Source organism: Ostrinia furnacalis, unplaced genomic scaffold (assembly GCF_004193835.3).
Source record: "Ostrinia furnacalis isolate ACB-3 unplaced genomic scaffold, ASM419383v2 OfSCF5501, whole genome shotgun sequence".
NCBI classification, from domain to species: Eukaryota; Metazoa; Arthropoda; class Insecta; order Lepidoptera; family Crambidae; genus Ostrinia; species Ostrinia furnacalis.
The window spans coordinates 56,993-69,836 of NW_021135740.1; the positions used below are offsets into that span (position 1 = coordinate 56,993).

General features: G+C 42.6%; 1 protein-coding gene across 1 annotated transcript in view; it reads left to right on the plus strand.

Moving 5' to 3' along the window:
- Positions 1-12,396, plus strand: part of LOC114361297 (uncharacterized) — a gene marked incomplete at its 5' end in the record, with an annotated part of 68,103 nt that extends 55,707 nt beyond the window's left edge. Inside the window, 3 exons of the mRNA XM_028316291.1 lie at positions 362-526; positions 5,069-5,215; positions 8,949-12,396. Coding sequence (XP_028172092.1) covers positions 362-526; positions 5,069-5,215; positions 8,949-9,031 — 395 coding nt within the window. The remainder of the gene's footprint in view (positions 1-361; positions 527-5,068; positions 5,216-8,948) is intronic.
- Positions 12,397-12,844: the final 448 nt, after the last annotated feature.

A 12,844-nucleotide genomic window follows, 5' to 3' on the forward strand; every position in this document is an offset into this window, starting at 1 on the left:
TGTCGTATTTCTCATGATGGGTGTTTTTATTAGTCGCCATTGGGCTAATTTCAAATTGTGTCTATAGCCATGATAGCCGAACGGTGAATGGGTCGGACTGGGCGAGAGATCAGACGAACGCGGTTTCGAATCCCACCGCCGCGCCGCTCGATTATTAATGGTGAGCCCACTCGTAACACAAGCTTATTTAGCTAAACACGAGGGGCTATTAGTAATTTGTGCAATACCAATTGCTAATAATCTTAAAAAAAAAACATTAATTACATTTAAATAGGTAACTTGTTTTTAGTGGTTCTCTTGCACCAGTCGTTCCAAATAAACCCTCTAATTTCGCCAAACTTAACCATGTCATAAATTCCAGACGAGTCGTCAGAGAGCGCGCGCACGATCACGGTGCCGGAGTGGATGACGGTGGGCGAGAGCGTGTCGCTGCGGCTGAGCAGCAGCACCGGCGTCGTCGCATACGTCGGGCCCACGCACTTCGCCCACGGGCCCTGGGTGGGCGTGGCCTTGGACGCGCCCACAGGTGGGATTAAGGCGGTTATCACACTGCGCCGCGCTCCGCCGCGGAGCGCGGGGCGACAGATCTAATAATTGTATGCAAGTACCTCAGTGTGTATAGAAAACACGCGCGGCACTTCACACTGACAACGCGTCCGCGCGCGTGATTTTTTATATGAAAATCACGCGCTCCGCGGCGGAGCGCGGCGCAGTGTGATAACCGCCTAAATCAGTTACTTTATCTGTTATCCGACGCCTTACGTGAGATGGATCGTCCAACAATAAATTTCTTAAAGACTTCCACCTCAATAAATTATTATTCAAAGTCTATACAGGGTGTCCCAAAAATAGCAGTCAGCAATTCATTAGAGATAGCTTAGTTCCACAAAAAGTGTCATGGTTTAGGATGTTGATTTTAAATTATGATTATTGAAACTACTTTCTGTTAAAATAGAGAAACACGGGTATCAATACCAGTGGCGGATTTACAGTTTTGCCGCCCGTAGGCTAGGGAGGAGTTGAATCTTTATTTAAGGGGGTGCAGCGCCGACGAAAAATTACGATTTGCTAGCCGAGATAGCGGTGGCGCAACGAACTAACACGATCGCGCACAAACTACTTTACAGAGTAGAGACAAAAGAGACTCAATACAGAGTAAAAACACGTATTTCACTAATTTTGCTAAACAAAACGTGAGTTTATAATACTTTAATTAGGAAAAAGGAATGATTTGATTTTTTGTTGGTATTGCTGCGAAAATTCTTACACAATAAAAATCCTAACTAATATTGATTCTTCTGATGAACAAAGGCGTTAAAAAAGTTTCGTAAAAGAGTATTTTTCCTAGACGTTCAATTCAAATAGGCTGTTAACGTAGCGTCTTTCCATTCTATACATGGCCAGAACGCAAGGGTGTGAAACTAATCGAGTATAGTTTGGAAATAACTTTTTTTTACTAAACTCTTCCAAACTATATGAGCAGTTACGCAAATACTGCGTACCTACTACTCTAAATAAAAATGTGATCGATTTATTTATTTAATCCTACCTAATCAGTTTATTTTGAAAAACCCGCAAGTGTTAAAAATCTAGTTTTATATTGATTCGATAAAATATATTTAAGTAATAAGAAATAAAAATACTCTTAAATCTAATTCCATATTTTACTGAATAAGTATCAAACTAACTTTTTCACACTCTTGTCAAGTGTAAGTGGTGTAGTAGGTATAGTTTGAAACGGAGAAGCGAGCATCCACAATAAAAATTAAACACGACTGTATTCAGTACGCAAAATTCGTGTCTACTTTGTACTGTAGTCGCAGATTTACGACGAGTATGTTCATCTCCGCGAGTTTACATCGAAAACAAAACACGCACGATGGCCCACCTACAGGATACTATTCGACAAGGCCTCACATACGAGCGAACATTGACTCACGCACGCGTATTCTTGTGTATGATGGAAGAAAATAAAGAAAATGGTGTACTAAATACTGTGCAGTATTTAACTGCCTAAATAATAATAAAAACACAGAATGTACTTTTTTAAGTTGCCTCAAGACACTGAGAGGTAAATAAGTAGTTAATATTATTCATGATAATTCATGCTAAATGTGCTAAATCATGTATTTCCTCCGCCATTTTCCGCAGTTTGGCACCTCACGTCACATCATTTTACCGAAGTCAGCCCTATAGCTTCGGCGCAGTGCCGATCACTGACGTTTGTCAACAAAATGGTGCTTGACTCTTGAGACAGGCTAAATTACACCATATTGTTAATGACATTGAGCATACATTCTTTTAAATACCTTCGCGAAGTAAAACTTCTGTACGTAGTACTTATTATTATTCTGTGCCTGAACGTACACTATCTAGCACACCACGAGACGCGATTGAACCATTGGCTCGTATACCACGTGACTACCAGGTGCTACCAGTCACTGGTGCGAATACCACGTGGCTATAGGTCATTAGTGAATAGCTGCTGCCCGACAAGCTGGCGCATGACCGCGCGCGCCTACAAGGAGCAGGAGCGCGCCTCCATCAAAGGTAGGCAAAGGCAAGATACACTACCATTGATACACATTTTACATGACCCTACCGTACCAGGTGACGTTATAACCACTAGCTCCATACCACGTGACTACCGGTCACTGACGCGCATGCTACGTTACTACCGGCGCCGGTGCACATACTATAGACCCAATATACTGAACTGTACTACCCGTGACATTGATAGCGGGGCACCACCGTCAATACCGAACTGGTTCCGATTTTTGCCATGTTGGAAACTATACAGGGTGTTAGGTAAATGGGTATATGAGCCGACACTAGCCTATGTTAACATGGTCATATAAATGGTATGATGAAGTCAGAAAATTGATATCTTCATTTTAATTATTTTATTTTTCATACAAATCGGATTTTATAAAATTAATTTTGTATGAAAATTAAAAAAATTAACCCATTTAGACCGATAATTATTTTTGTAAATAAAACTTGATTTTTCAGCAAAAACTTACAAAGGGGAGCCTAAAAATCATGAAAAAAATATTTTAAAAAATATTCCATAAATAGGGGGCCGTGGGGAGCCCGTACCATATAGGGTACAGTAGGTCTATAAGCAAACAAAACATAGTCGTTGTTCAAAGAAGGTTTTTATTTATTTTTGTATGATATAAAATAAAAATAAAATCACATAATCACTAGTATTACACATGGCATATTTTGTAAGACTTTTTCTGTGATACTAACTACATTTGGTTCTTTTTTCCTACCTTCTCCGAAGTTAGTGAGGATAGCTGAAGAAGACCTGGCTTCTTCTGATTTGTTACGTTTAGTGCTATCCATAATCGCATTTAGCAACACGACGATGGAAATTTAGCAAATTCATCGAAGAAAACTCTGAGGGTAATTATTTACATTAACACTATCTTTATCGCCTAAATCTTCGTCAGTCTGATCATCATTAGCGGTCATCTGACAAGATAGCAGTAGATAAATACCAACATTGCTTTATTTTTGCTGAAATTATCAAATTTTTCATGAGTTATGGCAATATAGTAAAGCATCAATAGCCTAAAACAAATAAAAATAATAAAAATTAAATTTATTTTTTCGCATGATGTGCTCGTGCATAGACCTACTGTACCTTATACGGTACACCTATTTAAGACTGGAATAAACCCTATAAAAATAATCTCAATAATATTTTTTTTGGCGTGGCACATAGCTCGTACAGCTGATGGCCGCTGGCGCAGGAATGTTCTTGAGCGGCGACCACGAGCCGGAAGACGTAGCGTGGGCAGGCCTCTTACTAAGTGGACCGACGATCTGGTGAAGGTCGCGGGTGGTACCTGGATGCGAGCGGCGTGGTACCGGTCTTTGTGGAAATCCTTGGGGGAGGCCTTTGTCCAGCAGTGGACGTCTTTCGGCTGAAACGAACGAACGGCAAAGAAAGGTTGCAAGGGTTTTCTAGCCATATTAACTATAAAATAAGTAAAATATTTTTTCGTAACAATCGAAGTCATAACAAAAGAGATACTATTTGCATGCTCTGCGCTCTACACTACTCTGTAAAGGATTGACAAACACACATTTGACACTTGACAGCTACGATAAAGCAAAACGCCTGATGATTTCTTCACGGCAAAGTTTTTTTGGGAAAATCAAAAATTCTCAATATTAATGCATTAATACCAAAAACGAAAAAGGGGGCGACCTTCAAAATATTAATTTAAGCATTTCCATATAAAAATTATTGCTTCATACGTTAAATTAACAAAGTTCTCGAAGAAATAAATTTTCCATATGTCTGCATTTTAAATGTTGTTTATCAATTTTTTACGTATTTATTCAAAATTTCGAAAAGGCGGCGACCTAGATCAAGGATTGGGCTACCCTACACAAGTTACTTTGATGTATTTAAGTCACTAATCGCAGAGCACTCGTGATTTAAAAATATGACAATTTTAAGGATTCTGTGCAGGACCCCCTTAACTTTGATCTTCTGAATCGAGTAAGCGTCATCTGAAATCTGCCGCCCCTAGGACGCTGCCGCCCCTAGTCCGCGGCCTATACGGCCTATTGACAGATCCAGGACTGCAACAACACGATATTTTTATATAAGTTACATGTACTTACGGCTTAACGTTTCAGCTGCTAAGCTGTAGCCGCAGTCACAAGTAAACTTGTTTCTTTATTTTAGTTGAAATGGAACGCCATAGTTTAAAATCTTATAGGTACTACGTTCTGTTACCTAATGCTTGAAATATTATCAGAATCTTATATCCTTTAGTCCTTAGCTATTCAAAATAGTAAGTTTTAGGGCAGATTTTTCTATCGCTGGATAACTTTTAATGAAGAAGAATAAGTTTGGCATATTGACAGTTTTAGTGTGGGAAATATGTCAAAATGACAAGGTTATTCTTCGGTTAAAAGTTACCTAACGATTGAAAAATCGACCCTTAGACAAGATTTATCAGATAATATTATAGCATCTGCTAACTACACTAGGGAGTGTTATGCTAGAAAATGGCATTGTTTCAACTACTTTATTCTTCTGCAGGCAAGAACGACGGCTCAGTAGGCGGCACTCGGTACTTCGAGTGCCGGCCGCGGCACGGCATCTTCGTGCGGCCCGACAAGCTGGCGCACGACCGCCGCGGACGCAGCGCGCGCGCATATAAGGAGCAGGAGCGCGCCTCCATCAAAGGTAGGCTAAGGCAAGAAACAGTATACATTTCACATGACTTTAAACATGAACTGGTGTAATAGCCAAGTAGTAACGCGATGGACCACTGAAGCACACACTACCGGACGCAATTGACCACTGGTGCGAATACCACGTGACTATTAATAGGTCCTTAGCCTACAAGGAGCAGGAGCGCGCCTCCATCAAAGGTAGGCAAAGGCAAGAAACTCATTTCACGAGACCTTAACATACACTGGTGTATAGCCAAGTAGTAACACACACCACCGCATGAGACGTAATTGACCACTGGTGCGCTTACCACGTGACTATAGGTCATTAGTGTGTACTTATAGCTGCGGCCCGACAAGCTGGCGCACGACCGCCGCGGACGCAGCACGCGCGCCTACAAGGAGCAGGAGCGCGCCTCCATCAAAGGTAGGCTAAGGCAAGAAACACTACCATTGACACACATTTTACGTGACCCTAGCATACACCGGTGGAAGACCAGGTGACGCTATCGACAACTAGCTCGTTAACCACGTGACTACCATCGACTGGTACGAATACCACGGCCGCAGCGCGCGTGCATATAAGGAGCAGGAGCGCGCCTCCATCAAAGGCAGGCAAAGACTAGGAACACTACCATTGATTATGTATGTCACGTAACCCTACCGTACATTCGTGCACTGTGGCGTATACCACGTGACACGATTGACCACTGGCTCGCTTGTCACGTGACTCCCAGCCACTGGTGCGCATACGATATGACTATAGGTCAGCAGTGTTTAGTTGTGGTCCGACAAGCTGGCGCACGACCGCCGCGGACGAAGCGCGCGCGCCTACAAGGAGCAGGAGCGTGCCTCCATCAAAGGTACGCAAAGGCAAGAAACACTACATTTCACGTGACCATGACGTATACTAGTTCACTGTGGCGCCACTGGCTTGCATAACACGTGACTACAATGTGAGACAAGCTGGCGCACGACCGCCGCGGACGCAGCGCGCGCGCCCCTTTAAGGAGCAGGAGCGTGTCTTCATCAAAGGTAGGCAAAGGCAAGAAACACTACATTTCACGTAACCCTAACGTACATAGTGCACTGTGGCGCAGACCACGTGACACGATTGAACCATTGGCTCGTATACCACGTGACTACCAGATGCTACCAGTCACTGGTACGAATACCACGTGACTATAGGTCATTAGTGAATAGCTGCTGCCCGACAAGCTGGCGCATGACCGCGCGCGCCTTCAAGGAGCAGGAGCGCGCCTCCATCAAAGGTAGGCTAAGGCAAGAAACACTATACATTTCATTTGACCCTAACGTACGTAGTGCACTGTGGCGCAGACCACGTGACACGATTGACCACTGGCTCGCTTATCACGTGACTCCCAGCCACTGGTACGCATACCACGTCACTATAGGTAATTAATGTGTAGCTACGGCCCGCCGCGGCCGCGCGCACGCCTACAAGGAGCAGGAGCGCGCCTCCACCAAAGGTACGCAAAGGCAAGAAACTACATATCACGTGACCTTAACGTACACTATCTAGCACACCACGGGACGCGATTGACCACTGGCTCGCTTGTCACGTGACTCCCAGCCACTGGTGCGCATACAACGTGACTATAGGTCAGTAGCGTTTAGTTGTGGTCCGACAAGCTGGCGCACGACCGCCGCGGACGCAGCGCGCGCGCCTACAAGGAGCAGGAGCGCGCCTCCATCAAAGGTAGGCAAAGGCAAGAAACACATTTCACGAGACCTTAACATACACTGGTGTATAGCCAAGTAGTAACACACACCACCGCACGGGACGTGATTGACCACTGGTGCGCTTACCACGTGACTATAGGTCATTAGTGTGTACTCATAGCTGCGGTCCAACAAGCTGGCGCACGACCGCCGCGGACGCAGCGCGCGCGCCTACAAGGAGCAGGAGCGCGCCTCCATCAAAGGTACGCAAAGGCAAGAAACACTGCCATTGATATACATTATGTATTTCACGTGACCCTACCGTACATTCGTGCACTGTGGCGTATACCACGTGACACGATTGACTACTGGCTCGCTTGTCACGTGACTCCCAGCCACTGGTGCGCCTACGACGTGACTCTATAGGTCAGTAGCGTTTAGTTGTGGCCCGACAAGCTGGCGCACGACCGCAGCGCGCGCGCCTACAAGGAGCAGGAGCGCGCCTCCATCAAAGGTACGCAAAGGCAAGAAACACTACCATTGACACACATTTTACGTGACCCTAGCGTACACCGGTGGAAGACCAGGTGACGCTATCGACAACTAGCTCGTATACCATGTAACTACTACCGGCCACTGGTGCGCATACAACGTGACTATAGGTCAGTAGCGTTTAGTTGTGGTCCGACAAGCTGGCGCACGACCGCCGCGGACGAAGCGCGCGCGCCTACAAGGAGCAGGAGCGCGCCTCCATCAAAGGTACGCAAAGGCAAGAAACAGTGTACATTACATTTGACCCTAACGTACACTAGTGCACTGTGGCGCAGACCACGTGACACGATTGACCACTGGCTCGCTTGTCACGTGACTCCCAGCCACTGGTGCGCATACGACGTGACTATAGGTCAGCAGTGTTTAGTTGTGGTCCGACAAGCTGGCGCACGACCGCCGCGGACGAAGCGCGCGCGCCTACAAGGAGCAGGAGCGTGCCTCCATCAAAGGTACGCAAAGGCAAGAAACACTACATTTCACGTGACCATGACGTATACTAGTTCACTGTGGCGCCACTGGCTTGCATAACACGTGACTACAATGTGAGACAAGCTGGCGCACGACCGCCGCGGACGCAGCGCGCGCGCCCCTTTAAGGAGCAGGAGCGTGTCTTCATCAAAGGTAGGCAAAGGCAAGAAACACTACATTTCACGTAACCCTAACGTACATAGTGCACTGTGGCGCAGACCACGTGACACGATTGAACCATTGGCTCGTATACCACGTGACTACCAGATGCTACCAGTCACTGGTACGAATACCACGTGACTATAGGTCATTAGTGAATAGCTGCTGCCTGACTAGCTGGCGCATGACCGCGCGTGCCTACAAGGAGCAGGATTGCGCTTCCATCAAAGGTAGGCAAAGGCAAGAAATACTATACATTCCAAGTGACCATAACATACACTGGTGTATAGCCCAGTAGTAACGCTATGGAGCCCATGGACCACTGGCGGGCACACTACGGGACGCGATTGATCACTGGTGCGCATAAATCGGGACTCTATAGGTTAATAGTGTTTAGTTGTTGCCTGACAAGGCGCACTGGCGCACGACTGCTGTGGATGCAGCGCGCGCGCCTGTAGGTAACTTTTGATATACTAACAACCACTGAATGTGAAAGTATTGCCGCGTGACTCGGCCGAACACTGGTGCACATAACATGTGACTCTACAGATCATTAGTGAGTCACTAAGGGGCTGCGTAAACATACACAATCTTGATTACCGACACTGCACAGCATCAAAACAATAGAAAATCAGTGCAGGGAGTGGCAAGATATTTACTCATGGAAGAAATCGACCACTAACGTGTGTCGCTTAAATGTATCCCTGTATTACACCAGAACACAACCATCTACGGGCACTTATGTCACACGTCCACACAGAAGCACGTGACTGCCATTCACGGGCATACCATAGCCATCTGCCATACTAGCGATCACTAACGCCATGTCACATAGTAGGCGTGAATAAAGATAATAGTTACTCATAACAATTTAATTGTTTCAGGTGAAGGCCTTCACAACTTGCACAGATCAAGAAGTCGCGGCGAGAGCATAAACGCCGTGGGCATCAAGACTAGGAGCAAATAAACCCTCAGCCACCGGACCGAAGCGACCACGTCCACAGCCTGTGTAGATACCGTTTCTGTTGCAGTCGTGTCACGCGTATGGTGCTTTTGTATACTATAGTTGGATTTGTTTAGTTCGAATCAGTAAATGACATTTAGAATTAAGTGCAATATGGCGGACAGCTAATGTGATATTCCGTGACCAGCGTATGTAATTATCGGCATGATAAAAATGAAATGTTTCAATTTTTTTTTGGTGGCAATACTGTAATTTACAAAACTGGTTACACTCTTAATGTGACTCTGCTGATTCGAATGAAACAAATCAAAGTTTAGACGTTTATCTTCCGTTACCGCGTCGTGAAGCAATACGCAAGCCTTTATTTGTTAAGTTGTTGGCCCGCAGCTGGGGAAACAAGATGATCTCAATTTTATTGATACGCTCAATAAAACCGCGCAGATACATCGACGACGTTTCCGAAGATCGCAAATGTTAGGTACAAGTATTTTTTACTTCTTTGACGTTATCGACTTAAATTTTACATTACACGATATGTAAATAGTATGAAATTATGTGATTTAATTTTATTATATGATTTCCATGTAAATATGTGAATTTTTGTGTGTGTATTATTTTATTTGATAATTTTAGAACCAATGAATTTTTTTGTGATCGGTGATAAGGTTCGATGCATTATTTGTATAGAATTTTTTACTGTATAGTTTGTGGTATAGATGTTATCGTAAATTATTTATGTATTTTAGCTCATTGACTAATGCTTTTCTTGTCTATGGATACAGCACAGGCCCACGTTCCCGCGGGAACGTCAGGTCTGTGCGCTTGCGCCGCACACTTCATAGACACGCATTTCACAAACGACTTTTATTAAAATGTATTTTTATCGAATGATTCCTAGCGATGTACTTTAATTTCGACCTATTGCTCATATGTGTTGTACACACGATTGCCAGTGTATATGTGATAGTTTCTTGCCACGCGTTAGCCCTTATACATTTTCTCGTCTGCTTTTTACCCTTTAAAATTTTCGAAATCGTCCAATATTACATCTTCGTCCTATAAAAGACTTGTACTTAGTACACTAACAAACCATTTTGACGGAAAATACTGATGCCCGAACTTTGATTGACTTTCGTTGTGTGGTCCAAGTGATAAGCGAAATGAAGGCTGACTTCCATACAATTTTGGAAATTCTGAAATATATTCATAGAAAGAGTAAAACAAGGCTGTCCATTATGTTAAGCTGCGTTAATGACTCTCGTTTTGTACACTAATATAAATTACGGCCATTTAATTAAATCATTAGTAATATATCGCTTATCGCTTGTGCCATAAAATTATATCGATTAGGTTGTGTAGGTAATCTGAATTGTAAAAAATACGTGTGTATATCAGCACGCTGTAAATTAAAAATAAATATTATAATGTGTCACTAGTGAAAATGTCCTCAATTTATTATCTCCATCCACTTGCGAACAATAAATTCGATGAGAGTTCTATCTAATAAATAGTGAAGCGAGCAGTGTCCTCGCTCGTGCCACATATGAATGTGTGGTAGTTATTTTGGCATTTTTTGTGAAGATAGTATCAGAAGTTATAGCGGCGTAGGACGCGTGTAATCGAGTGTTAGGAAATGTCCACATTGCCCGCCTCCGGGCAGCATAGACTAGCTCACCTAATGTATATTCCATCCTCTTAGAAACGTAATCGATCGTAAGTACACTTAACAAGTACACAGATAGTTTAAATGCCTCGTTATTTACTAGTGTTTGTAAGAGTTCCAATTTCAGCGTTCATTATAGCCCGCCACTTGCCTCCATTCCTGTAAACATATGTATATTAACATTAAAGAATTAAGTACTCACGTTAAAATACAAAAATATCAAAAATATTTAAATCGCTGTTTCAATGCACTCGAGAATTTAACGCCAACTCGTAAGGTGCGGTTCTACTGCAAGCGGTTTTTCGGAGACACATTTATCGGTTAGTTTAATAAATGATATAGGATGTAAAATATTAAACATCAAAGTATATCTCGACTTAGAAGCTTGTGTAGTGGGGCCGCGACCTAAATAATTTAAGCGTTGACTGACATCATATTGTCTCACGTAATAGTTATCACCATTAACATTTATCGAATGCTTATTAGACTGTCGTACTTAAACATTCCATTTTTTCTATACATTTATCGTTCTAGCAGAATTCAGTAGAGTAATTTGTCAGTATTCACTGATGATTTAGATTTCTAACAGTTGTGACTTAAATGGCGTTAATTTTTGCATTTTACGATTTTGACTTTAATGTAAAAGTATAGACCAGTGTATAAATAATTCTGGCCCTAACTAGGACAGCTCAATGTGTAGTCGAAGTAAACAGTCTAAATGAAATATTGATTATAACTTTGAAATATTGTAGGATGTCTTTGAACCTCTCGATGTGCTTGTGTCCAGTAGTGTCGGTAGGTCATGGGCAAAGGGTTGGAACTAAAGGTCCCTGGTGGAACAGGCGTGGAAACAACGGATAAATTGTGTAGACCTGACCTTAAAAAATTGCGGGTTCGTTATTTTTGTATAGAGGCGGCCCGCGCGAGGGTCTACACGTTCTATGTTGTATCGGAATCTTATCGGATTTTTTCTTCTATAATCGTATTTTTGTAGTGCTGTCGCGCCTATACCCATTGAGTTAGAGCGGGATAAAACTATATAAAATACTATTATGTTAGAAAAAGAACTATTTATGATTCCGAAGCCCGCCCGTTTCATCATCGACTGATGGATGTAGCAGCGAAGGAACGAAGTATGGCATTCGAGGCAAAGTATGCACTAGGGCTCCTAGTATTAGGCTAATAGCGACCTTAAAAGCAGCGTCTGGTAGGTCCTAAATTAATTTAATAGTAACTAAGCTGACCATGTGCTGTGCTTTTGTTTTAAACAATTAGTTTTTAAGTAAATGAAATTATTTGTTTATAATTATTATTTCATGTAGATGATTTTGTATTTATTGCATCCAACAAATCATGAGCTTTTACGATGATAATGTAATTAATTAGGTTTGTGAAGCGATGCATGATTCATTTAGCATAGATTACAAGGTTATTTAAGTTGCCAGTGTCGGACATGTAATATAAAATAAAGATCACAAACCATATTGTATTCTTGATTATTTCTTGACGATTGGACTTATTGGCAGCTACTTGGTAGGGTAGGTAGATGGTTGCATCTTTCTGTAAACACCTGAGCATAATAAATTATAAAGACATTTTAATATTTAAATATGGAAATAGTTCACTTCTAGTGGAAATATTTTTGCCAAGTAGCAAATTCGAGTCAACCATCGCTGTCATTATCAATAAATGTATGATAAATTAATTTAGTTGTTTTCATTATCTACCCTTCTTTGACTAAATTATTAGTTAATCTTAGAGAAACTATAGTCTGGTCCGTGAGCACGTAGAATTTTGTCCAATGACCCCTAGCTACCCATCCTTATCGCTCGCGCGTAATTATGTTGCTATCGCGCTCGCACACTCACTGCGGGTGCCAGTCGCACAGTCGCGACAGCAATATAATTACGCGCGAGCGATATGGATGGGTAGCTAGAGGTCATTGGACAAAATTCTCCGTGCTCACGGACCGGGCTTTAGTAAATAAGCATGACTAGAAGACAGAGTCATAGATTTTTGTTATCAATAGTTGATGTTACAACAGTTAGTAGTTACTATCCAGATCAGTACCTATACATTTTTATTCTCTTTATAGCTATGAAAATACTGTAGATAGACAAAAGAAACCTAGAAAACTACCATAAACTAGAAAT